Source organism: Callithrix jacchus, chromosome 7 (genome assembly GCF_049354715.1).
Source record: "Callithrix jacchus isolate 240 chromosome 7, calJac240_pri, whole genome shotgun sequence".
Classification (NCBI taxonomy): Eukaryota; Metazoa; Chordata; class Mammalia; order Primates; family Cebidae; genus Callithrix; species Callithrix jacchus.
The window spans coordinates 94,024,352-94,052,250 of NC_133508.1; the positions used below are offsets into that span (position 1 = coordinate 94,024,352).

The window sequence follows — 27,899 nt, forward strand, 5'->3', positions numbered from 1 at the left end:
GTTCAATTTCATCCCAAATAATTGCCTAGCCTAGGCTTGAATACCTCCATGATGGGGAACTCATTACTCTCAGATGTCTCATCCAACTTTTGGCCAGTAATGACTCCTTGGAAGTGATTCCCTATGTGCATTTGTAACCTGTCAAGGAACTTCTCATCTGAATCACAAGAACTCTCTTTACAGGATTGTCTGTCAAAGGTCAGGCCCTGCAAATATCCCAGTCTCTGGCTCCATATTCTACCTCACCTTCACTCTTCAGCCTCAGGTGGGTCCAAGTTTCTAGGTCCAAATTTCACACAAGGCAAGGGAGATTTCAGCAACCCTAAATTAAAATCTTGAGCTGATGAGCTGACCCCACTTGCTTCAGAACTAACCCTCATATAGGGGTCCTTGTGCGGATAGCAGAACTTCTAGGCCTTATGCTTTCACTTGTGCCTTCTCTGATCATGTTCATCCTGTCGAAGGAGCCAGAGACATATTCCTTAATTCCAGTCGGCAACCAGACTCTTTCTGCCTGAGAACACATCTTCTTCTATATCCCTTCTGTGGAGCTAACTTCATCCACTGGGCTCTGCCTTGACTTCAGTTGGTTCCCTGAGCTGGACTTGCTGTAACCATCTGCTCTGGTTGCCCTGTTTTGTGTGTTGGAAGCCTCTTCCTCAGAGTCTTGATAGCCTATCCCAACAGGAGCATAAGATCCCAGGCCCTCACCCCTCCCAGTCTGCCCTGCCCACTGCAGTGACCCCAGGCATGTCTCTTGAGTTTAACAATCAAGTTCTAGTGGCCCATCCTTGCTGCTGCCCCCAAATCTTATTACATATTAGTTAGGATATGCACAAAAGGCTTCTTCTACTCAGCCCAGGCCCTCTTCTGGGTAGATTCTCTGAGTCTATTCCCACTCCTTCCTGCAGATTACATGATCTCAGCCTGCTCCTGTCTTCAGCCTATTGACACTGTCACCTGTAGTACCCTTTGGGGCTAGAACCCAGGTATATTGACAGCCAGAGTAATATCTCCCAGAGGACTAAATTCTAACTTTTTGGTCAATAGAAGCAGGAAAATGGCTGGCCCCTGGCCTGCTTCAGATTATGGCTTCCACAAAGGACACCAGCTGCTTGAAAGTGGTACCTTTCAGGACAGGGACTCCATTCCCTTGGCAGGGAGCACACTGGCAGGAACTAATTTCCTTCTGGAACTCCTCCAGCGCCTGCTTCATGTTCTGCCTCACTGTGCTGGAATAGGCAAAATCTGTGGCTGTCACCAGTTCATACAGAGGCTCCACCTGGAAAGGGAAAAGGGCATTGATTTCAAGAGAAAAACATTTATCAGGTAGAAGTGTAAAGCAAAACTACAAAGGAATGGACCGGGAATAGTGCACAGAGACAGCACGTGGATTCCTATGGGACTAGATGGATCTTCCGTCTTCTCTCTGCCTCCCTTTAGCTGATATACACAAATCGGCTCACTCAAGTTCAGGTCAACAAACACTTAGAATACTTACTAAGTGTTAGGCATTAAGCATAAAAAATGAGTGAGATAAAATTCCTACTCCCAAGAAACTCAGAATCTAGAGAGAAAGAGAGACAAACACACCAACAGATGGTTACCACATGGTGGTTACAGGCACCAGCAGAAACTTGTAGAAAGAAGCAGGTGAGAGCAGAAAGGAATGGATGGTTCATCTATCTTTGGTGGGCCAGAGAAGGCGATTTTCCAGCAGCTCTTTGGAAGGATTATAGGAGTTCTGTCCCAACGTCACTACTCCCTCCAAACCTATTAAAATCATTCCCATCCAGCAATAGTCACCATCAGGAACTTTCCGGAGCTCTAAAGCTCACAGAACACCGTCTCTCCACTAATCACTCAAGATACTGTCTGCACGACCCATCTGATACAAATCCCATGTTCTGACTGCTCCTTTATGGTCGATACTGTTTTTGTTTTGGTTTGGTTTTTATGTTCAGAATTCCCTTTTTTTTTTTTCTTTTCTGATTAGACTATAAGCTCCTGGGGATCAGGGCAATGTCTCAGCTCTGTGTTTCTAGGGTCCAGGCCCCAGCTAAGTGAACATAGTGGCTGGATGGATGTAGGGGACGGAGGGCCTTATTAGGGTAACTGCAGGGGGCATGATGAGAGGGTATGACTGGCAGAAGCATAGGGGAAGAATCAGCAGATGCGGCTCACTCAGTGGGCGTGGCAGTGTTTGAGAGGGAGAAGTCACAGATAGATGTGGCATTGCTTGTGGGTTAGAAAAATGAGAGGTACAGTCTAAATAGATGGTTAAAAATGTTCCCTCTTGGCTCAGGTTTCAACTCCAGGGCCAGGTTCCTCTCCAGATTTTGTTTGTGATTCTGCCCTAATCCAGTCCTGGAGAGTTTAGGGTCTCTCTAAATGCAGGCAATCATAACTAATAGAAGCCTCCTGTGGGAAGAAAATTGCTTCCATTTCTTAATGCATCTGACGCTGACCTTCGCTCCAGTGGGCAAAGCAAGGCCCCTTGGTGGTCCCATTGTCTCACCATTTTGTGGTCAATGAATTGATCCGAAGGCTGTTTGCAGAACCATCCAACCTGCTGGCCACACAAGGGGTGAGGGTGGGAGTTTGGAGAGAGAAAGAGGTGAGCTCTCTTTAAACCAATGAAGAGCTCCTCCAACAATCTGCTTTTGCTCCCGAAGCACCTTGAAAATCTGCCATTAACCACAAAGGCATTTTCCTACCAGCACTGAGATTTGCCACAGGAGACAGAGGAAATCAGAGGCCAAACTGGAATAAACCTTCCATATATATACTGTGTCCCGGGAGCTGTGTGGAGGGCTACAAATGTGATCCTGCTTCATCCCTAAAAATAGCAACTATCAGCTCCATTTTAAGGCAGGATAAGTAATTTGATCAAGATCACACAATTCATAATATGGTATTACCAGGATTCTATCCAAAACCTGTGTTTTTCCTCTTAGTTCACAATGATTATTGATAAAAATGGCCTGATTTTTCCCATTTACAATCTCCCGCCTAGGGTTCTCCAAGTTTTACAAGCTATGGTTGGACTTGCAGCTTAACATCAACTCCTCAAGACTCCACTTTTCCTTTTTAAACTTAATATAGCGCATTCGTCTGTTCTTTGATTCACTGATCATTTTTCCTGTCTTTTTTCTTCTCTCCTTTACTCCTCCCTCCTTACCTTCTCTCCCCCTTTTCTCTTCCTCTTTCTTTCCCACCTCTCCCCTAAAAACACCATTCTTTTTTTTTTTTTCTTTTTTGAGACGGAGTTTTGCTCTTGTTACCCAGGCTGGAGTGCAATGGTGCGATCTTGGCTCACTGCAACCTCCACCTCCTGGGTTCAGGCAATTCTCCTGCCTCAGCCTCCTGAGTAGCTGGGATTACAGGCACGCACCACATGCCCAGCTAATTTTTTGTATTTTTAGTAGAGATGGGGTTTCACCATGTTGACCAGGATGGTCTCGATCTCTTGACCTCGTGATCCACCCGCCTCAGCCTCCCAAAGAGCTGGGATTACAGGCGTGAGCCACCGTGCCCGGCCCAAAACACAGTTCTAACCACTCACATTGATCACTGGATTCTTAGCATACCTGCCCTTGTGAAAATTTTCTTTTATCCTATTGCAGCAAAGAAATGATGAGCACTGACTAAACTCTATGCAAGTTTCCATACTAAACCTGGGTGTTCTTAGTGATAACAAAGAATTGTTACCATAGCTAGCATTTATGAGGTGCTGAATTAAATACGTCACACACATTATCTAACTTAATCTTTACAACAACGGTATGAGTTAGTTTTTTGTTTCCTTGTTGTACAGGTGAAAAGCTAAGGCACAGAGACATTAAGTAGATTGACAAAAGTCATAGCTGGTAAGAGGTGGGAAAAGGATATGGCCTGTTAACCCTGTGGTCAGTTTCTTCTCAGGGTATATTTTTGGGCAGGTAGATGGACCTATCCAAAGGATGGATAGGTAGCTATTTACACCAACTTGGTGGCGTAAGGGCAATTTCATGTCTCACATTCTCCACTTAACATCAGAATATGAGCATTTTCCCACATGATTCAATTGCCTTTGATAAAATGATTTCTCACAGCTTCAGAGTATCCTTCTATATGGATGAGCCACAGTGTATTCAACTCTTCTGTTGGATATTTCCTTTTTTAGGACATTTCCTTTTTCTCTTTTCCCTTTTGCTACTTCAAGTAAGAAAATAAGACAAGCCTTTACACATACATCTTTACCAACTTGTCAAATTATTTCTTTAGTAGATTCTTGCATTGAGGGTTGTTGGATGAAAAGCTATAAACATTTTTAATGTTTTGGATATATCTGCTTAAATTCTGTTCCTAAAGAATTGTATCAAGCCGGGTGCAGTGGCTCAAGCCTGTAACCCCAGCACTTTGGGAGGCCGAGGCAGGTGGATCACGAGGTCAAGAGATCGAGACCATCCTGGTCTACGTGGTGAAACCCCATCTCTACTAAAAATACAAAAAATTAGCTGGGCATGGTGGCGCGTGTCTGTAATCCCAGCTACTCAGGAGGCTGAGGCAGGAGAATTGCCTGAACCCAGGAGGCGGAGGTTGCGGTGAGCCGAGATCGCTCCGGTAACAAGAGTGAAACTCTGTCTCAAAAAAAAAAAAAAAAAAAAAAGAATTGTATCAAATTATATTCCCATCCTATTTTACAGAAATATCCATCTTATCACAGTGAATGCCAATGAGTATTGTTGACTTTTAATCATTGTCAATTTGATAGGTAGAATATAGTACTGCAGTGTTACTTTAATTTTTATTTTTTATGGTTACAGAAGTTAAACATTTTGCATCTTTATAAGTCAACTGAGAAGTGTTCATCTCCTTTGAGACGTCTTTTTCTTCAAAACGGTATCATTCCTTACATATTAAGGATCTCATTTGTGGTAAAAAAAATTTTTTTGGTGTGTTATCAGCCATTTAGTTATATTTGAGAGTTTTCTTTCTTTACCATTCCATTTTTTTTTTTTTGAGAAGTCTCACTCTGCCACCCAGGCTGAGTGCAATGGCACGATCTCAGTTCACTGAAACCTCCGCCTCCAAAGTTCAAGCAGTTCTCCTGCCTCAGCCTCTCAAGTAGCTGGGATTATAGGCACACACCACCACACCCAGCTAATTTTTGTATTTTTAGTACAGGTGGGTTTCACCATGTTGGCCAGGTTGGTCTTGAACTCCTGACCTCATATGATCCACCCACCCCAGCCTCCTACAGTGCTGGGATTACAGGTCTGACTCACCACACCCCACCAGATTTTCCTATTTGTAATTCAGGATTTATTTTTGCAGGTGAGCTCTATCAGTCCAAATCCAACATTATCTTTCCAGGCATATGATGCCACCACATTTGTATTTTAACCATTCTCTGGACAAGAGTAATTTGCTTTGAGAAAGGTCTAAGAGTCATTATTACTGTTTATTAAATATTTCAGCTTCTTTTTCTTCTGGGCACATGGTTAGGCTGCCTTTCTTGCTTTCTTTGAAGGTAGGTTTGCGATATGACTTGTTTTGACCAGTGACAGGTAAGACGAGAATGTCACTTCAAGGTTGAGGCTTTCCAAACAGAGTGAGGTGACTTGTCCCACTCCTTTATTATCACAACTGTGGTCATCTTGGGAGCACATGGCAAGATGCAGCCCCCATCATCTGGATCTGTGAGCAACTACATTGAGCAAATCCACCTTGTCAACACACTTTGGGCATAAGTGATTGAGAAATAAACTTTTGTTCTACCAAGCTACTGAAACATGGAGATTGTTTCTCTGCATCATGACCTAGGCTGTCCTGATCTCTGTGTGAGCACCATTCATTATCATATTTTTCCCCTCCTGCCCTGGGCAATGCCAATAATTCATACAAGGGCTTCTCCATCAGCATAGGTCCCAGCCCACAACCTAGCTATCTTGACTAGCATGGAAATGTACATGGATGACAGACTTTGTGACAAGGATTGCCATTTAATGACAGGACATTCCGTTATATTTTAATTTGAGATTAAAAAGCAAATACTTTTTTAAGTTTAAGTATATCCCATGCAATATTTGAGAGATACTTATACTAAAAAATTATTCCTTATTTATCTGATATTAAAAAAATTGACTGAACTTCCTGTGTTTTCATTTGTGAAATGTAGCAACATTTTATGTGACTCCTTTAATATCTAAAATGTCTTTGGAATTCCTCAGCCATTAATGACCATTTCACTAGGCCCCAAGTTTTCCCTTCAAGACTTCAAGTTGTCGCTCCATTGTCTTTGAGCGTTTCACATTGCAAAGAATTCTAGGACCAGTTTGACTTGTATTCCTGTAGGACCTATTTGTTCCTAAAAGTAAACATTTTCACCAGGATGGGTTTCAGTTTTGTTTTATTTTCAGCACTCTGGATTAGTTTCCAGTGAGCTGTTCATTCTGTTATCAGCTCAGGGAAGATTCTCTTCTTATGTTTTGATTAATGTGTTTTCAGATGTAATCTTGTCTCTTTCTTAGAAAAAACCCTCTGTGTTTTAAGATTTCTATTCCTGTACTCTCTGTCCATCATATTTCTCTTCCGCCATTGTTTTAATCTCCTTGCATTATAAGAACATGTTTATAGCAGCTTAGACAACCTGTCTCAATTTTCTGCAGCATCAATTTTGTCCTTTATAGCTTCAAATGTGGGCTTCAATTCTGCTATTGCGTGTTTGATTTCCTGTATTCAGCCGCTTGCCTTTTCATCTGATTAGTGTCTAACCGCCCCAGTTTTTATTTTATAAATTCTTCATTTTCTTGAATTTTATGAAATCACAGAAAATGTATTCTAAAATTTACTTCCATTTTTCTGTTTTTAAGACATCATGATGTCCTATATCATGAACATAATTTCAATCTTTTGTGTTCAAATATCTTTTTATATGTTCATTGCTGTCTCTTAAATCTTCTTTGAACAAAGAGCTATCTATGTCTAAAGTTTAAGAATGGGTTCCTCCATGGTCTCCGTCCCTGCCTATCTGCTTCTATAGAAATCATGTTTTAGGTCTTGAGATTGAAGACTGGTTTACATAATTAAGCCTTGGCTTAAACTGTTGCATCTAGAAATTGTCTACTGGGCCCTGCTGTCCTAAATCAATTGCCACTCCAGCTACCTGGTAAGCTGGCTTTGCAGAGAAGAATTATTCTGACATAATGTGAAGCCATCTGCAATTTCCTCTTGCCAGAAAAGAATGCCTGTGAGAGTGGGATGCCCGGAGTATATATTTCCAACTCAGGGAAGGAAGGTACAGAGGTTTGTGACAACCTTTAATGCTCCTGCCTCCTCCACTCCTGCAACACTCCCAAAACATCTCTGATTCTCTAACACATCCCACATCGCATCACATGCTTGGCATTTGACATTCCCTGTGCCCAGTCAGGCACATTTAACTGATCGGAGTAACCAGGGCATTCCTTTGGTTTTCAGTTTTTTACAAAAGATTCAGGTAAGATATCACAGGAAAAATAGATAAAGGCTAGGGATCTATTTTCCCCTGAGCTCTCTGTTCTCTCCCATGACCATCTGTGATGCCCGACCAATGCCACCATGCATCAGCCAAGCACAGATTTCTCAGGATCTCCTGCAGCTCAGCTGATTTTATCCTTCTCATGATTGCCAGCAACTGTACCCTAAGTGCCACTGCTGAATAAGTGCAAAGGAGAGGATTTGAATGGCAGCCTTCTTGTTCTGCAGAAACTATGTATTTAACATACAAATAAAGAAATCACCTGGGCTGGGGACTACAGAGTCTCTCATCAGAGCTCCAGCCCCTCAACCCTCTACCTTGACGCCAAGGTGGGATCTCCAGAGGGTGAGTACTGGCCCATAATGACTGCACAGACACTGGCAAGAAGAGCATGGTGTTAAGATGTGCTATAGGTACCATGCAGAAGTCCCCACAGGCAAGGACCTACCATTGCTGACATGTATGACAGTCCTGGCCTAACAAACATCCTTTTAGTTTAACATTGTGAAACTCCTCTAGTTTGGGTGACAAGTGGTTAGAATCATTATTTTTTATTAACCAAGCCCATAGGAAAGTCTAGACGGGAGGGAAGAAGTCAAAGTCTTTTGTTTGAACCGAATAGACTCTTGAACAGCCAATGATGGATGTGAACTCTCTAGCCCTTGATTTTTGTCAATCACAACATGGGGATAAGAATAATTAATTTGCTGACGAGTGTGGGGATTAGATAAAATAACATTTCTAAGTGTTAGATGAAAAAGCATTTCTAAAGAGGGTCATGAATATATTAGGTGCTCAAGACATATTAGTTGTTGTGATGTCGTATCTTGGCCTGTAAGATAGTTACATGTGTGTGTCTCTTACTGTACCTCATAGACCGTATGTTTTATCCTCGCATCTTCCTCTATTTTCCCCTAGTACCGTATTTCCTGTAGCAGAGCAGAAATTTAGCAACTATTTGTTGGTTGAATGCATAATGTTCAAATGAATAAATAAATGAGTGATTCTTTAATGAAACAAAAGGAATATTAATTATTTAATAACATTGATTAATGAATTAAATTAATATTTCTTTTATTTCATTAGAGAGGCTAGAGGCCAGGCACAATGGCTCATACCTATCATCACAGAACTTTGGGAAGCAAAAATGGGAGGATCACTTGAGGTCAGGAGTTGAAGACCAGCCTGGGCAACATAGCAAGACCCCCATCTCTGCAAAAAAATTAAATTAGCCAAGTGTGATGGCATGCACCTGTAACCCTGGCTATTTGGTAGGTAGAGGCAGGAGGATCACCTGAGCCTACGAGTTAGAGGCTGCAGTCAGCCAAGATCATGCCACTGAACCCCAGCCTGGGCAACAGAGCAAGACCCTGTCTTTAAAAAAAGAAGAAGAAAAAGGAGCAGGCTAGAATTAGAAGCTGATTGTTAGTTTCCTTTAGCATCTTGGAGCCCAAGTAAGAGGGCATCAAGGATCTCTAGGTAGTGCTGAGCAGTGTGTTATAATTTATTTATTTCAAATATATTTTCTTTTCTTTTTTTTTTTTTTTTTTGAGACAGAGTCTTGCTCCATTACCAGGCGCCAGGCTGGAGTGCTGTGCCGTGATCTCGGCTCACTGCAACCTTCGCCTCCCGGGTTCAAGCAATTCTCCTGCCTCGGCCTCCCAAGTAGCTGGGACTACAGGCACACGCCACCACGCCCAGCTAATTTTTGTGTCTTTAGTAGAGACGGGGTTTCACCAAGTTGGTCAGGATGGTGTCAATCTCTTGACCGCGTGATCCACCCACCTCGGCCTCCCAAAGTGCTGGGATTATAGGCATGAGCCACCACGCCCGGCCTATTTATTTCAAATATATTTTCTACTATCAAATATGTGTCTCAAAATTAGGGCCTGGGCATTAGCGATCTCTGCATTTCATATCTTGGCTCATAGTAGGCCCTCAGAAGCTATTTTGCAGATGGAGAAAAGGATGGGTAGAGCAGCATTGCGTACCTTAACTTTGATGATGGCTGGGTTGTACTGCACAGCGTCTCCCCACTCCTGCATCAGGTCCGCTGTCGGCAGCTCCTTGTACGCCAGGGTAGTGATGTGCTCACTTGCCCCTCCTCGTACCAGGACCACCAAGTCCTCCACCATGGTGTTCCTCTTTTTTCTGTCTGGAATGGGCACAGAGAGCTAGCAGGTCACAGAAGATACCCCTTTGCCCCCTAGAATATACTGCAAACCGACTAACAATTTGGTTACATCATATTCACTGAACTTGTCTGAGCATTGTGCATAGACCAGACACTTCCTTGCCCATAGGGCAGTCATGGCGAATGGGGCAAAGGGAAACTCATCCAGCCATAGGTAACACAAATTGGGGGCAGGACAAGAAAAAAACATTTATCTTGAGCAGCTGTAAGTGCTAGTTACTGAGTTTATGGAAGATAGATGATAGATTAGATAGATACATAATACATAGGTAGCTAGGTAGATAATAGATTGGTAAACAGGTAGGTAGATCAGAGAGTAGATAGTCAGATACATGACAGATGATAGATAGGTGATAGGAGATAATAGATTGGTAGAAAGATAGATAGATAGATAGAGGATAGATAATAAATAGATGATAGGTAGATAGATAATAAGCAGTTGATAGGTGGATGATAGACACACAGACAGAGAGATGGATAGATATAGAGATAGATAGGCTACAATATTTTCTTTTACTAGACAGCAATTTTAGGAGCCCAACATCTCTACTTGACCAATTATGAAACTCTTCCTGGAACTGTTAAGTGACTTGTCAAGGCCTACACAGCTAGTAGCTGATAAATTTTAAACAAGGTCTGTCTGGCTTCATAGCCACTGTTCCTTGGTGAAATAACTTTCCTCTCCCCAATTTGGCTCCTGCAGGTCAAGGGTAGTGAGCTCATATGATTGGAAACTGAGTTCTTCCTCTCCTCCACTCATCCTACACACCTTGACCAGACATGAATCCAGCTCTGACTTTGTCTAGCCTTGTGGTTTTGGACAAATCATTTATACAGTGTGAGATTTCCTTTTTGTTCTCATCTATAAAATGGATACTCTGCATCCATATAAAGAATAAATGTTAACAGCTAATAATTATTATTTGTCAGTCACTAGTATAAGTGTGGTACATGTATGAATGCATCTAATCTTCACTAAGAAATAGTAACTATGTAATCCTCACTGTGCAGATAAGAAATCTTGGAGAGATGAAAGTACTCACCAGACAGCCCTGTCCAGACCTTAAGCTATCTCACTTCTTTGTGTGAGATGACAATTGTAGGAAAATTAATAAAGGCTGTGCTAAGCATGTAGTTGACACATACTAAACAGTCACCACTATAAAGCAATTATTATTTGGACTTAGAGAGTTTCCCAGAAGGCTCTCAGTCATATCAGTGGGCAATTTCCATTCTAATGTGTCTAAATCCCCAGTGCCAAAAGAACTGGTGTAAAGCAGCCCAGCATGGTGGCTCATGCCTATAATCCCAGCATTTTGGGAGGTCAAGGGGGGCAGATCGCTTGAAGTCAGGAGTTCAAGAACAGCCTGGCCAACATGGCAAAACTCTGTCTCTGCTAAAAATTCAAATATTAGCTGGGCATGGTGGCATGTGCCTGAAGCCAGGAGTGCAGTGAGCTGAGATCGTGCCACTGCACTCTGGCCTGGGTGACAGAGTGAAACTCCATTTTGAAAAAAACAAACAACAACAACAAAATGAACTGGTATAAAACAGCTCTTCAAGTCTGAGCCTGCAACACCTGAGCATCATTAAAAAGTAGGGGGCATCTTGACCAGGCTTGGTGGTTCATGCTTGCAATCACAGCACTTTGGGGGCCCAATGGGGCTGGTAGATGGCTTGAGCCCAGGAGTTTGAGACCAGCCTGGGCAACATGGTGAAACCCTGTCTCAATAAAAAGTAAAATTAGCTGAGCATGATGGCATTCACCTGTAGTTGCAGCTACTCAGGAGCCTGAGGTGAGAGGATTGCCTGAGCCTCGAAGGTGAAGATTACAGTCAGCTGAGATCACGTCATTGCACTGCAGCCTGGGCAACACAGTGAGACCCCATCTCACACACACACAAAAAAGGCTGGGGGAGGGAAGGAGTCCTCATCTACTGCCAACAGGAGTATAAGTTGGTACAGCTATTCTAGAAAACAGCTTAGCACCATCAAGTGGAAAAAGTCCAGCCTCTACAACCCAGCAATTCTAGTCCTATATGTATTCCCTGGGAAGACACTTGTCTGTGTGCACCAGATAACTATGTAAGATGTTCAGAGCAGTATTGATATAATGCTTGAAAGAGGAGATAATCCAAGTGTTCATCAATGGTAGAATGGACAAAGAAGAAGCGGTATAGTCACACAACAAAATAGTATGCAGTGACAGAAGTGAAGTAACTATAGTTATACACAAAAACATTATGTTGAATGGAAAACACAGGACTGGAAGGATTATATTCCATCCATATAAAGTTCAAAAACAGGCAACACTAAGCCATGTTAGTTAGTGATACGTTAGGTGGTAAAACTATAAAGAACAGAAGGACATAGTTGGCATAGAAGTTGGGATAGTGTTTGTCTCAAAAAGGGAGGGAGATGTTGTAATCACTGGAGGCACTAGGAGGATAAACATTGTAAGTGTGGAAGTCACAAGCCCTGTCACTCACCTTTTATTTCGTTCAGAATACCCCTGCATTTGCCTACGGACACACCCAGCTTGATGTAGACCCCTTCAATGGCACCGCCAATTTTAAAATCGTTTTTGGCACAGGCATGGACGTTGTTAAGAGTATAATCTGAAGAAAGCAAGGAAAAAGGTCCATCACTTAAAAGGTAATTCACTCTGTCCCTTTTCCTCTGATGGAGCCCAGAGGCCTAGCCCTTGTTGGATGTCACAAGGATTCAGGTTCAAATGAATAGGTCATCAGCCTGATAATGAGAAATGCAGACAGCAAAAGGCACCAGGGCAGAGACCTCAGAGTACAGACCCAACTTCCCCTTTCAGCCTCCTCCCAGTGCTCTCTGAGGATTTTTGCTAACTTCCAAAGAAGGGAAGTGCTCAGAGTCATTTTCTAAAAATTTGATCTCCCTGTTGATTCTCTAGGGATAGATCCAGTGAGCACAGAGACTGCTACAATCTGCCTGCCCTCCCTGAGCCATGCTTCTCCAATCTTTGATAAAGTAGAAAATGTGTGTTAATTAATTAATCAATATAAAAAGTAAGGAATAGTATCTGGCAAAGGGGAAGGGCCAATTTCCCTGATTTCTTCTTCATTTTTGGACTATTTCTTACTTCATCCACCCTTATTCTCCCTGAGGCATCCTCCTTCCTTGGTCTTGCTGAAATTTCAGACATGACTTATAAGCACCTCTGAGCACTTTGAGGCCGGTTCAGGGAGAAAAGAGCAACTTTGACCACCGGGGCTGTCTAGCAAGTTCAGTGTAGATCAGTTTTTTCTCAAAGTGCGTTTCTTGAAACATGAATCCCATGAGATAGTAGCAGATGTTACAAGAAAAGGAATTTCTGTGGTCAAGAAAATGTGACAAATGTTGCATCAAAATAGGTGGGAGGTCATTTTATTGGAGTACATTCATGAGACTCTGAGAGTGGAATCTATTATGAGTTTTCCCAACTTATTTAATTATTGAGCCCTTTTATGGGAAGCAGTTTGAGGAACTATGAAAAACACTTTAGAAACCATTTTTATAGAGGAAGTTACCTCTGATTTTGACAAGATTGAGGCCACAGTGCATAAATTTACATTGTGTACCATGTGTCCTCTTGCAAGTACATGGACTGGTAACCAAGCCCTGGCTTTGCCACTGCAATCCATGTGACTGACAGCAGTTCACTTAACTCAACAAGTGCCATGTCACTGGAAAGGATATTGGGTTGGAAAGCAGCACCCACACTTTAGACTTGTTGGTTGGAGTTAGAAATACCTGGGATATCTGTATGAAGATGAATTACAGGAGAGGGATGGGGCGGAATATTAGTTTGTAGACCACAGTAATCATCTCCAAAGTAAAGTATGGTCTACTGGCTAGCAGCATCAGCATCACTCCACAGCTTGTTAGCAATGTATTCTCAGGTCTCACTCCAAACCTACTGGAGCAGAGTCTACCTCCAGGACTCATACTTGATTCACATTCACATTACATTTGAATGTGAAGCTCTGGTCATGGGGTGAGCCTATGGCGGTAATAGAAAAAATATATATATATATACAATTTGGAAGTAGAGCTGATGGATTGGAAGAGAAGGAAAAACAATAGATTTGAAGAAAAAAAAATAATCGAGGTTGACTGCTAGGTTTTTGGCTTCAGCCATTGGTTGGATGGTGGAACCATTTCTGAGATGTGGATGGCTAAATAAGAAACCTATTGGAGAGAGAAAGTCAAAAGTTCTCTTTGGGTGCATGTTCAGCTGGTGAGGGTTGTTACACATTCACATGGAGACATCAAAGAAACATTTCAATGTAAACTCTTGGGTACAGGAAGAGATCTAGGAGTTACCTGCATGCTGAAGGCATTTATAGCCATGGGATTGGATACAATCACACAGAGAGAAGAATTGTAGAAAAGTGAATGGCCTAGGGAACTAGGCAGAGGAGGACTGACATTGTCAGTCAAAAAGAGAGGGAAGAGGAATCCGCAAATGACACTGTGAAGGTGTAGCCAGGTAAGTAGAAGAAAACTAGAAGTTCAACTTATGACTCTTCCCCCAGCTTTTAGGAAAGCCATGGTCCCTCGGGCAGTGTACCTCCTCTCTCCATGGCCTCTTTGTTCATAATGAGTGTGTATTCGTAAATGCCCCCGAGCACAGCCTCTGTGATGTAGTGGGTCCCAAAATCACGGAAGAGATCTCTGTATTCCCCGTAGCCATACTCCAGGGGTAGCTGCTTAACTCTCTGAAGGAACTCGTAATGGAGCATGAGGCTTCTGGATTTCAGCTTGTAATGTGCTACTTCAAGGTCAGAGCGTGCATGCAGAAATACACTTTTCTAAATGAAATACCAACATGGGAAAACCAGACCTTTAAAGTTAGGAATCTGGAACGAGAAATTGAACTTTACAAATACCATTCGATGTTCTTGGCCCAGGGTCATCACTCTTATGATTCCTTTAGGATAATTGAGGGACGATGTCCTCTTTGACAAGCTTTCAGTGCTCATAAATATTCTGACATCCTGTTCAGCTTGGAAGAGCTTGCTGTTAATTCACCTCCTTACTGTAGAAAATAAGGACTGAGAAGGGTAACAGAAGCAGGCATGGCAGGGAACAGCTGGAGGGCATGGGGCCTCTCTGATGGGACATGGGGTTTGCTAACCTGCAAAAGCACCTGCTTTGCTGATGCCTTGTAAACTCAGAAAAAAAGCCATGCAAGAAAGAGTAAAAGTGGTGCTTTAGGAAGACCAGCTATGGTAGGGTATGGCAGGAGTCAGCAAAATACAGCCTCATACCTTTATTTACAAGTACACTGCCTGTACACTAAGTACAGTGTCACACTACAATGGCAGCAGTGAATAGTTGCAAAGGAGACGTTGCAGTCTCACAAAGCCTAAAATATTTACTATTTGGCCCTTTACAGAAAAGGTTTGGTGACTCTCCATGTATAGAAGAGACAGAAAGTTTGTGAAGCCAGATGAAGTATCAACATCTAGGAGGTGTTGGTACAATCCTAGGTGAGCATTCCTGATACTGCCGCATAGGCAGACAGAAAGAGGAAGGTGGGAAATGTCTGTGAGGTATGTTCTGTCCAATCCTAAATCCTTCAGCTCTACAAAGCCAGGCCAGCTCTGCTGGTGCCTATTGCCCCGGTGCTTCCTTTTGTCTCCTAGCTTGCTCTCATCCCATTCTAGTCCTGCCTCAGTGACTTCTGACCACCTTCCTTCTCCCCTACCTTTCCTAAATAAGCGGTCACTATGTACTCTGTTCAGTATTTTTCTGTTTTATGTTGCATCTCCTTTTGTGGCATTATTATAAAAGCTTCCTCTGTGATCTCTTTCCTTTCTCCAGTCTCCTTCAATGCCCCAATCACAGTCGACATCCTAAAATTCAGATTGTCTTATGTCAATGCTCCTCTTGGCTTAAAGCAAAACCTTCCCCGGCTTGCTGTAGCCTTCAGAATAAAATCAGCCCCCTTACTTTGAGTGTAACGCCATCACAATCTGTCCTCCAGTAGGCTTTCTGGCTTCAGCTTCTCCACCCCAAAAGTTTTGTCTCCATACTTCACTACTTTCTATCAACCACCTAGGTCAATATTCATCCAACTTTTCACTGTTCCCCAAGCCTGCCATTCTCTTTCACATTATTTGCACATGGTGTTCCTTCTCCCTGAAGTGTTATTTCCTCCCTTTTCTGCCCGACGCATACCTACTTATCTTTTAAATCTCTACTTTGCCACTGCCTCCAATTTGATACCAACCGGAAGTTCCAATATACACACTGGCACTCCCTTCTCTAGGATTGCACTGTACTTGCTTGCATTTCCTTTATAGCATATACCATGTTGTATTATAATTGATGTAATTAAGAATAATATATTGGTTTCCATGTTTGCTGCTCCTACTACACTGTGAACATGAGGCAAGAATATTATCCTTTAGACTAGAGATCCCTAGGCTGTCTCTATGTTAGTGCCTGGCCCGACATTAAGATCCTATAACTGGCAATTTGAATCAGGTCGCTGGAAGAGGGCGAAGGAGAGAAGGAAAAGGGGAGGTAGTAAGCAGTAGGAAGCAGATGATACGATCAGATTACCATCATAGAAACATTTCTTCATGTGTGTGAAGGGGCAAGCTAGGAGACAGAGAGACCATTTAGTTGGGGACAGTAAAAGATGAGAAATAACCTGAATTAATTAAGAGGTAATAGGAGTTAGTGTAAAAAATATTGGAGAGTAATACTGAAGGATTTGGTATTCAACAGCTGTGGACATGAAGCCGAAGTGAGAGCCAATGATTCTGGCTCAGTTCTTAGCCTGGAAAAGTAGAGGGGAATATGCCGTTAACATCCACTGAAAATTTAGGAAGAAGACATTGCCTTGGAGTGTCAGCACGATGCCCAGGTGAGATGCTCAGAAGAGTGGATAGGGAAGGTCTGAAGTTTAACTGAGACATTAGAAGCAGTGATGAAGGCTCATAGCTTGTACCGATAACAGGAGTTGAAGAGGTAACCCAGGGGAGATTGGAGAGCACATAGGGAAGAGGGCCACAAATTAATAAACGATAGATGGGAATATTAGACCCAGGAAGGAAGCTGATGAGCAGAAAGAAAGCAGGAGAAACAGGAGAGCAATGGTCTAGTCATCTCCACCAAGCACCCTAAGAAGTCAGAGAAGAGGTCTTGGGTGACATTCCAGAGAGAATTTCAGCTGGATGTCTGGGATAAAAGTCAGATTCCTATGGGTTGAAAAGTCTCCAGAGATATTCTGGTCTTCAAAGCTACATCGTAAGCTCATCGAAAACCTAAGGGAAAAGTTTATTAGAAAATGAGAGGCCGGGCGTGGTGGCTCAAGCCTGTAATCCCAGCACTTTGGGAGGCCGAGGCAGGTGGATCACGAGGTCAGGAGATCGAGACCATCCTGGTCGACATGGTGAAACCCCGTCTCTACTAAAAATACAGAAAATTAGCTGGGTGTGGTAGCACGTGCCTGTAATCCCAGCTACTCAGGAGGCTGAGGCAGGAGAGTTGCCTGAACCCAGGAGGCAGAGGTTGCGGTGAGCCGAGATCGCGCCATTGCACTCCAGCCTGGGTAACAAGAGCGAAACTCCGTCTCAAAAAAAAAAAAAAAAAAAAAAAGAAAATGAGAGAAAATAATTATAGAAGGTTATCTATAAAATAATTATAGAAGGTCTCTTTAAAAAGAGACCAGGCAGAGATAACCTTCTATAATTATTTCTTTAAAAAGATTTCAAGACAACAGAAATATGATTTGTTGTTAGGACTAGTAGTAACGTGGAATATAGACACATCTGTGGGCATGAAATTTCAAAATCCACATGCTATTGATGGAATGTCCCCTCCAAAACTCATGTTGAAATTGAATGGCATTGTAACAGTTTTAAAAGGGGGCACCTGTATGAGGTAATTATGTCATGAGGGTTCTGTCCTCGTGAATAGATTAATGCTGTTGTTTCAGGAGAGGGTTAGTTATCATGGGAGTGGGGTCCCGATGGAAGAATAAAGTTCAGCCCCGTGTTTTCTGTCTCCTGCATGTGCTTCCTCACCACGTGATGCCTTCCATGTGTTATGATGCAGCAAGAAGGCTCTCACCAATATGGCCCCTTGATCTTGGACTTCCTAGCCTCCAGAACTGTGAGTCAAGTAAATGTCTTTTCTTTTTAAATTATCCATTCTGCGGTGTCCTGTTACAGCAACAGAAAATGGAGTAAGACAACATATATGTTTAAAAGCAACACAGGCATACTTACAGTATGAGAGAATCGTTTGATTCTCTTAATATAGTGTTTGCCTTGATCACTTTGACTACTGATGCCAAGTTCAAATATTCCAGGTATTTTTAAACCAAAACCGAAACTAGACTTTTTTATTGTTTTCTCCATGACATTGTGTTCAAAATCTGAGTACGATTCATATTCTTCCAGTGCAAATTCATATTTGCCTTGCGTCTAAAGGAAGAAAAAAGAAAGTGTTTTTTTATTTCATTTGACTCAAATCAGTTCAATACCAGTGAGCAGACAGCAAATCTACTCCTACTATGTGCTGGATACTGAACTAGATGCTCTGGACACAGAAAAATCAGGGCCAATTTGTGTCCCTGCCTCAGGGCTCTTGATTCAGTAGTAGAGACAGACCTGTTCAGTACCTTGGGTGGAAACTTAGAGGCTGGCTTTTTATTTGGATTTCAACTGTTGGAAATGTAGTGGAACATTCTGGGCTGTGGGCTCAGCTAAAGCAAAAGCATGGAGGTGGGAAAGAGCAGTATGTACCCCAGGAATAGTAGTGTGGTTCAGTGAGAAGCTGAAAGAGTGAGGGGAAAGTGGGGATGTTGTGAGAGGAGTTTCTGGCATCAATAGAGTGAGGCTTTTGAATTACTTGTTCTGAAATCTGAGCTTAATTCAAAGATGAGTCAGCAGAGGAAGTAGATCGATGATTTGCGGCAGTGGTGGTTGGTTGGAAGGAAAAAATTTGGAGTCAGAGAGACAAACCCACGAGGAGGCTGTATGAGCAGGGCAGGTGATGGTTGATAAGGATCTGGTCTAAGGCAGTGGCTGGGGGATGGAGTGACAAGGGCAGGAAAGTGCCTTAGAGAGAATATTGGAGAGCCATTTGCTCGAAAACCAGCTTTTTCGAGATGGCTCTGTGTGTAGGGGAACTGCCAACGGTACTGCCTTGGGGGCCCCGAGTGACCAGTCCCGAGTCACCTCCCTGCCCCCAGCTCCCATGGGCTTCTGGATGCCTGTAATTCCCAGAGGAGGGTGCAACAGCTCAGCTGCCCCAAGGGGAAGGAGAAGCAGTTTGGACATGGCCTGCACTGTGCTGCTGAGATGTGCTGCCTCTCTGCTCTTTCCTAGTCGGGTGACTTTGGACAAATGCCTCTGTTTCTTTATGTGTAAAATTGAGGTGATAATGGTCCCTTCCATCAGGCTTGTTCTGAGGATTGGGTTCATTCTGTTAAATCACAGCACAGCACCTGGCACAGCACTCAAATAATGTTAGTATGGAGAGCAGAGACTTTACCACGTATGGCCCGCCTGAGTTAGGATCCACTTTCACCTGGGTGGTAATGGCTGCTCTGAAACCTCCCTTGAAAACAGAGGTTTTGTGGTTGGCACTGGACACCCTGATGGAGGGTGTGTTTGATGCTAAGATAAATTTGTTCTTTCTTGGTTAAAAAGTATGTTGGGGAGGAAGTGAAGGAGGGATAAGGAGGAGCTAGCCTTCAAAATGATGCAATATATGCATTTTAAAGATGGGATCTTGCTTTGTCACCAAGCTGGAGGCAGTGGTACAACCTTGGCTCACTGTAGCCTCAACCTCTTGGGCTCAAGCAATCCTCCTGCCTCAGCCTCCCGAGTAGCTGGGACTGTAGACATGTACCATCACACTTGGCTAAAAAAACATGGTGCAATTTCGGAAGTGGAAATTTTCATCAAGACCCTCTAGTCTAGTCCCCTCATTTCACAGATGAGAATACTGAGGCCCAGAGTGGAAAAGGAACTTAACTAAGGTAAAATTAGGACCTGTGGCAGAGCCAGGCCTGAAACTCAGTGTGTTGCCATCAGATCTCAAGCCTGTGTCTTATGGGATATTCTAAACCCCACTCTCTGTGAGATGTATTTCTAAGTTTGTACATTAGTCATAATAGGGTCTTACCTTGGTAGAGCATTTCATAAAATGCTTAGAGCAATGCCTGCTTTTAATAGACAGGGATTTGGTAAGAATGCAATAACAACAGCAACAAGAGTTAACATTTCCAGTGGGCTCACCATTAAGCCAGACGCTGTGCTAAATATTTACATACCTGATCTCACCAATCCTCTCCCTACAGGGTAGGACCTCTATAACTCCCAATTTAAAGATAGGAAAACAGAGGCTCAGAGCCTATAGGATTACACAGATGATAAGTGGCAGGGCCACCAAGTCAGTGTGACTCCAAATCCTAGCTGTATTTCTACCGTCAAGGCAGCTTTTGACATTATGGTTTCTATTATTACTGCTCTACGACCTCCCTCCTTTACTATGTGCAGCATGTCATCTTCACCACAATATCTGGAGGAAGGAACTGCCCATTTTACATATGAGGAAACCGAAGCTCAAAGAGAAAAGGGGATGTGTCCAAGGTCACACAGCTAGCAAGCTGTCGCCATGGATCCTGCTAACTGGGTGCTCAGCTGGGCTCCCTCCACTGCTACCTGGCTGTCCCTTACCTGTGGCGTGTAGCTTTCCACATTGTAGGGCTTCCTAAACCTCGTGTTCAGGATGTAATGTGGGGAGCATCCACCCGCATAATACCTGTGATCAAGAACTGGGCCCTCCAAAGTGTTTGTGAACAAATTTATCCTGTGAGGAAGAGACAGAGACGGTGAAGAGGTTGGGGTTTGGACTGTGTAATCTTGATTGTCAGACCCTACTGAAGGAAAGCAAAAGTTCCTTGGCCCAGCCTTCAAGGCCCTTCATACCCAGTCCAAACCAGCTTTCCAGCTTCATCTCTGGCCACTCTTAACCACAGCCACATGCCCCATTCCCCAGGCATGTGAAGAGGCTTGCTCTTTTCCAGTCTACTCAGCTTCTTCCATGATAGGTTCTGTTCCCTGCGCCCAGAATGCTTTTCCAGACAGTCACTGTTTTATCTCTGACTTATCTGTCAAGATTGAGCTCTGTTGCCACTGTGGTGAGACATTGCACTAACACTTGTGGTACTTGAAATCCCTCATGACACCCTGTGCTTTCACTGTTGTGCATTGATTGTCCTGTATTACTACAGTTGCCTTGGGAGAGTAGGGTAACATAATAGGTAAGCGCATGGACTTTGGAGCCAGATGTCTCAGGTCCAATCCCTGTTCTTCTCCTTACTACCCAGGTGACCTTAGGCATGCCAGTTAAACCTTGGGTGGCCACTTACCACCTCTGTGCCTCAGTCTCCTCATGTGTAAATGGAACCATGAAAATACTACCACATGGGGATGTTGTGAGGACCACATGTGCCATGTTTATGCAGTCCTTAAAACACTGCTTGGTCTATGATAAATGTGCTATTTATGTATTTGTCACTCTCACTACAGCTGCAAAATATGGCAGCAAAGTAAGGTGCATGTCAGGCTGGTGCGGCCCCTTGTGCCCTTGCTGCTCTGCCCTTGCAGGGCTCAGTACACTAAGCGCTGTTCTAAGTGGGTTTTCTTCATTTCTGCACAACCCTCATCACGATGCACTTACAATACTATTCACAAGAACTGCTGTTTACTGAGGGTGTGACTGCTGACAAACGGAGCAGTGGTGACCCCATGCATCATCTCATTAGTGTCCCTGCAGCTCTGGGCAATACATATTATCTCCATTTTAGAGAGGAAAAGAATCCAGAAATAATGTCTAATCTAGAACTCTCTAGATTAGAACTCTCCTCAGAGAGCAGCCAGAAGCCTCACTTACACTGGAGTCTTTTCTCAGAAAGGTGAGTGGGAACTCTGTTTATATTAGCTCTCTCCTCTATCCTTCAGAATTCCATTTAATGTCTAATCTAGACATTATTTCTCACTGCCTCCTTGGGTAAGCCTCCATTCTTGACCATCTCTAACTACTGAAAGTTCTGTTTTTTATTAACAGTCTCTGTCTCTTATCAGCTTCCACTTACTGGTTTTGATTCTGTTCCTCACCAGAATTGTCTGGGCTCTCTTTCCCATGACACATTTCCATGTATCAAAATAATGTATACATATTTATTTTATTTAACAAATATAATGTGGTGGTTACTTTGTAGAAGCACTATCCTAATCAATTTACACATAATGGCTCATTTAATCCTTATGAGGATTAATCATTAGGAAGTAAGTATTATTATTATCCCAATTTTGCAGGTGAGAAATATGAAGGTAACTGACTAACCCAAGGTCTCTCTGCCTGAAGCAATGGGTGGTCTGGGCTTTGAAATCTGACAGTGGTTCAGTAACAGAGTCTCTATTCTTTCCACCACACAAGCTGCCCAACACCTCGTTTATTAGTTATATTCGCTTGTTCGATCATCACAGCACTTTGAAAGAAACATGTTATTAACTTCCTCCTACAGATGACAAAACTAAAGTTCCACGTAGATAAGTGCCTCACACGAGGTGCCCTGGCCAGTGAGCTGCTCCTTCCGTTCCCTCCTACAGGGTCCTGTCAGACCCTACTGCTGGCTTTGAATGTCTGCTATCCCACACTCCAGCTGGGTAACCCTGGAACTCACTGAAACTTCCTGGGCCTCAGTTTCCTTATCCGTGAGGTGGGGATTATAATAACGAGTTTATAAGGTAGTCCTGAGAGAAGCCTCCCACTTGAAGAGTCTCTCTCTAGTGACAACTTTAAACATTGAAATTTGATTTTTTTTTTTTTTTTCACAAATAAGGTAAATCCCATTCAGGGTCACTGTTCCCCTCCCCAGGCTGCATTACATATGATGATTCTTAAAGCATTTGAGGGGAAGGTCTCCCTCTTCCACCTGCAGGCTGAGAAGCTGCAAAATATGGCAGGAAGGTAAGGTGCATATCAGGCTTTTGTGGCCCGTCCCTTCTGACCTTACTCCTCTGTCGTTGCCAGAGAACAGGACCAGCTCAGAGATCCTCAGAAGCCCTGGAAATCCATCCTTTACTATTTAACTAGAGACCACTCTTCTTGGAGGGACCAATGCTGGGAGATCGGGATAGACCCGGATAAAATCTACCTGGCAAGTTATAAGTAGGATTCAAGACGTAAGGCTTAGAAAGCACCTAACATTGTCACACTGCAGGTGTTAAAGGCTCCCCCCGGCCCTCGTATAGCAGTCTGTGTGGTTTCCATGCACACGCAGCTCCGTCTCAGTGTTCCATACCATCCCTCCTGATGCCTAGGTCTGTCCATGGAACGTATTCGTGGAGCAACTTGGAACTCTCCTCAGAGAGCAGCCAGAAGTGTCACTTACACTACAGTTTTTTCTCCAAAAGGTGAGTGGGAACTCTGCTTATATTAGCTCTCTCCTCTATTCTTCAGAATTCCATTTAATGCTGTGCCTTCCCATCTATGCCACAGAAAAATGGTCACTTACCCACTGGCCAGAGCGCCAATTGCCCAGTATTGGTCCATTTCATGCTGACATTTTGTATAAATCCTTCTACAATTTGCCTCATCTGACTGGTCTCCGCAGTCATTGTCCCCATTGCAAAGAAGTCTGCGGTTTACACACCTTCCTAGGATGGAGAAAGTGTATTACCCACAGCCACATGGCTGGCAAGAGAGGAACTACCATGGTATTAGCACCTACTAGGTGTCAGACCTTTTGTCAGGCCTTTCATGCTGCTCTGTTTTAATTAGTCATCCTGTATCCAGATAGATTGGCTATGACACTAAGAGTTTATTCCTATCTTGCCACCTCCCCCAGCAAAGGAGGCCAGTTTGTTGTATTCCAGAAAGCAGCAGGACAGTTTGGACTCTGTCTCCTTGGGGCTAGAAAGAGAGGGTGGGAAGGGTGGGCCCTGTAAGTTGTGTGAGCTGGGCCACATTTCACTTGTTACTTAACCTCTCTGCCTCAATTTACTCACCTGTAAAACAGGAAAGTCATCATCTCTATCCCATAAGGTTGTTCGAAATTTAAATGAGTAAATAAAATCGTACTGACTCCAAGGAAGTGCTGTGTAAGCGTTATCAGTACCATTAGTGTTTGTGAGGGCCAAGTGCACATTACTAGTAAATATTTGCAGTGGAATTGAAACCTTTAACTATCTAATCACAAATCCTTGCCAGTAAACCACAGTGTCTTCAACGATGTAGTCATTTGGATTATGAAAAATTATTTGCATCCCTTTTGCTTCCTTTAAACTTTCTTCTCCTGATTGATTTTCTTTCTTATTAGCATGTTGTTGGGGCATAAAGCCCTTAAGACAGGTAGACTTATTTCCTCAGATACTTCTGGTCATTTGAAACCAATGTTTTTGGAGTGTTAAAAGCAGAAAAATAATAATCTGGTCTTCAAATGTTTCTTACAAGGCATTTAAGTTAAAGCCTGCCCAAATAACCATTATGGCTTTGGGCAGAATCATGGAACACTGGCCATAATGAGTCCATAGATACACTGTAAAAAAGCCTCTCAGATTTATTGGATAGAATTTTGCATTTGCAATAACCCCTAGAAATTAAGAATCTCTAACTCTTCCTTGAAAGATCCCCATGCACAGTCCACACGGGTGCAGTAAATGTAGAGAATTGCAACTCCTACCTAGAAAATGTGTCAAAATACTCTCATTTTTGCTGGAGATGGGGAGATAGAGAAGTATCTGTTTGCCTGGATTCTCTGAATGAATTGAAAAGTTGTGTTCATTTAGTTTTGCAGCAGGTGATTATTCATTTGTGTACTCTTTTCTCCCTACCTTCCTTCCTTCTGTCCATCTATCCATCTGTCCATTTTCATTTTCTTTCTTTTCATAAACAACAATTTTTACTGAATATATCATGGATTGGGGAACATGGACTTAGTGATGCAGAAATGTCAATGACAGGAAATATCTTTCTGAAGATTTATCAGAGATAAACAATGCCAACTGACCTATTAATCTTCTAGTTTTGTCACATTGTATTTAACCCCAGACCTCCGAGAGGGCTAGGGGAGCCAACAGTCTACAAAGAGCCCTCATAGCTACGATGTCATTTGATGCTTATAACAGACATGTAAGGTATTCACATCACTTCCAATTTTCACTTGAGGGAACCAAAATGCAGAAAGGTTAAGTGACTTCTAGTCTCAAAGTCAAAATAAGACCTGACCCAAGATTTCTGACACCAGCACACATACCTTTTTGTCTTTAATGTCAATGAATGAAACCTGAATTTTCAAATTTCCAATTCAACCTTTTCCACTTACCTGCTATATGGTCTTGGCAGGTAAACTCTTCAAGTCTCAATTTTTTAAGGTGTATAATGAAGATAATAATAACACCTACATTATAAGGTGATTTTCATAAAATAATACATGTGAAAGGAAGTCAGAGATTTCAGGACAAGGAGGCCTCCTGAGTTGCCCCATGACCCTGATCTTGAGCACTAGGCTTTGGCTGTCCCTTGGTCATCAAGAACTACTACCTCAGCTGGGCTCAGTGGCTCGTTCCTGTAATCCCCACACCATGGGAGGCCAACGTGGGCAGATCACAAGGTCAAGAGAACTAGACCATCCTGGCCAACATGGTGAAATCCTGTCTTTACTAAAAATACAAAAATAAGCTGTGCATGGTGGCGTGCACCTGTAGTTCCAGCTGCTCAGGAGGCTGAGGCAAGAGGATCACTTGAAACCGGGAGGTGGAAGTTGCAGTGAGCAGACATCACACCATTGTACTACAGCCTGGGCTACGGAGTGAGACTCCATCTCAAAAAAAAAAGAAGAACCCATGACCTCATATCGGGTTTTCTCCTCTCACTCCTGCATTGATGTATACCTGTCTGTGCGCACACAAAGCCTTCACATCGCACTTGACTTCTGCATGGTCTGTTGGCAACACAGTCTTCAGCTTCCTTGTCGGAGAAGTTGCATGGTTCCCCATGGAACTGAGAGGGCCGCAGCAAGTAAGCATGCCTGTACTGTAGCAGAAAGGAGCCAGGTGAGCCAAGGGCAGAGCATTAGATCTCAGGAGCTGAGGGACACTCCATGAAAATGGGTCTTGAGCCAGGATTTGGGCTCCGTAAGAGCCCTGAAATGTCTGACTGTCATTCCTCCAGCCCCTTGTCCTACCCCCATTATATACACTTAAGGAACTATGTTGTGATTGGCTGTTTGCCTAATGGTTTCTCCAATTAGTCTGTGAGCTCTCTGAGGGAAGGGACTTTGCCTTTGATCTCTGCTTCTGCAGTGATCAGTCAAGATTCGCTAAATATGGGAAAGTCAGTCTATGCTGACTCCATGGGCTCTGGAGTCAAAGGTTAGTAAATGAACTCATGTAGCCAATTCAATCACAAAAAATAAATGATCTCTCAGTTTAATTATTCCACTGTGTTGATTCAGGTATTCTCCTTTATTCCTGAAGGCATCAGTATATTGTAAATGCGAAAACATGGGCTTTGGAGCTACAACTGACTCTGATACTTTATAGTCATGTGATATGGGGCAAATTACTTGATCTTTGTGAACCTCAATTTACTCATCTGTAAAAAGGGATCATGAATTATCTAAATGTTCAGTTACAAAGTTTAAATTATATAATCTCATGATGTTTAGGCATTCAGTTACTTGGACTTGTTTTTCTTTATTATTGCTTTTTAGCAGTCAATATTGCTATATATCTACCATCATCTTATTCATTTATTCCAACATTACTGACTGAGTCACCCAGTGCTGAAAAAGGTAAGTGTTATTGTTGCTTGCTTCTTTGGTCAGTTTCACCGCTAATCATATCCCTGAGCCTGTTCTCAAGGAGGTCACAGATGCTGGGCTCCAGGCAGTGACAGCACAGTGCAATGAGTGCCACGGCAGGGGAGGCAGAGTGCTCTGTATGCTCATCAGAAAGCCCTCATGCAAGCTTAGGAGAAGCCCAAGTGGAAGGCTTTGGAAGAACTGAGTGACACCTCAGCTGAAACTTGACGGCTGACTAGGAATGTCAGGCAGATGTGAAGAACTGGTGAGAGTATGGCACAGAAGAGCGATGTGGGTAGAAGAAATTCCTGGACCAAAGCTGAGAGGACTAGAGAAGATGTCCCGTGTTCCAGAAAACATTAAAAAGATTCATCGTGGCTGGAGAGAACAGCACAAGTAGGAGAGTGGCCAGAGTGGGAGGGAGATATAGACAAGAGCGGATGACATGGGGCCCTCCAGGCCTCGGGAAGGTGGTTACAGGATTGTATCCTGGTGCTGTGAGAAACTGCTTCAGAGGAAGAAAGTGATTAGATTTTGGTGATTTCCAAATGTTAGTTGCAGTCAAGTTTTTAGTAAATAAAAGAGCAGAGGAGGCAGGCCAGGATAGCAGCCCCTTCGCAGGATGACAGTAATGAGGCATACTTATTACTTGTATGGCATCTATACTTGGTTCTTTGGAAATCCGAAAAAGAAATATAAATGATCATTCACCCATGTCCTTTGTACTTGCAGTGGGTCATTGTTTCTGAAAGGCAGAGCCTGTCAGGACAGGGACAAGGCTTTCAGAGAACACTGTGAAAAAAATGACTGAAAAGCTCCGGGCTCCAAAGGCAAAGTGGGCTTGAGGGGTGTGGAAATGATGGAGGAAATACATCACCCAATCTGACTTGAGAGGTTTTTGCTGAGCCCCCAGCCAATGGCCCTGCAGGTAGGGGTAATATCCAGCTGAGGGAACGTCTGCCCCAGACTCAGAGAGGAGCTCTGGCTGGCAAGCTGACTCATGCTGTGTCTTCCTAGTTTATGGTGCAGATCAAGCAATTATCCAGATAATTGGATCAATGCTGATAACTTCAGCAATAAAACCTACTTTGGGAGCTGAATGATCCAGCTTGGCTCTCTCCATTGATCCAATTAACTGCGTGATTGTCCTGGGCCTACTTCCACAGCCTCTTTAGGGTCTAGGCCGATGGCTGGTTTGGTTTCCCAAGGATCTGGGAAACAGCAACCCTTCCCTTTTCTCTGGCACATCTGTCGCTCTCAGAACTAAGATTCTGGGTCAGCCCTCCTATGACAAGGGAGGCTGAATGACAAACACTGCACAAGCTGACTGTGTTCACTGGTAGAACCCT

General features: G+C 43.2%; 1 protein-coding gene across 1 annotated transcript in view; it reads right to left on the minus strand.

The window, feature by feature from the left end:
* The window catches only part of C8B (complement C8 beta chain), a 37,898-nt gene that overhangs the window by 2,929 nt on the left and 7,070 nt on the right, over positions 1-27,899 (minus strand). Inside the window, exons 3-10 of the mRNA XM_002750874.6 lie at positions 25,640-25,781; positions 23,263-23,404; positions 20,417-20,549; positions 17,957-18,154; positions 14,284-14,524; positions 12,188-12,316; positions 9,496-9,659; positions 1,129-1,282 (exon numbers count right to left, since the gene is read on the minus strand). Of these exons, the coding sequence (XP_002750920.1) occupies positions 1,129-1,282; positions 9,496-9,659; positions 12,188-12,316; positions 14,284-14,524; positions 17,957-18,154; positions 20,417-20,549; positions 23,263-23,404; positions 25,640-25,781 (1,303 nt within the window). The remainder of the gene's footprint in view (positions 1-1,128; positions 1,283-9,495; positions 9,660-12,187; positions 12,317-14,283; positions 14,525-17,956; positions 18,155-20,416; positions 20,550-23,262; positions 23,405-25,639; positions 25,782-27,899) is intronic.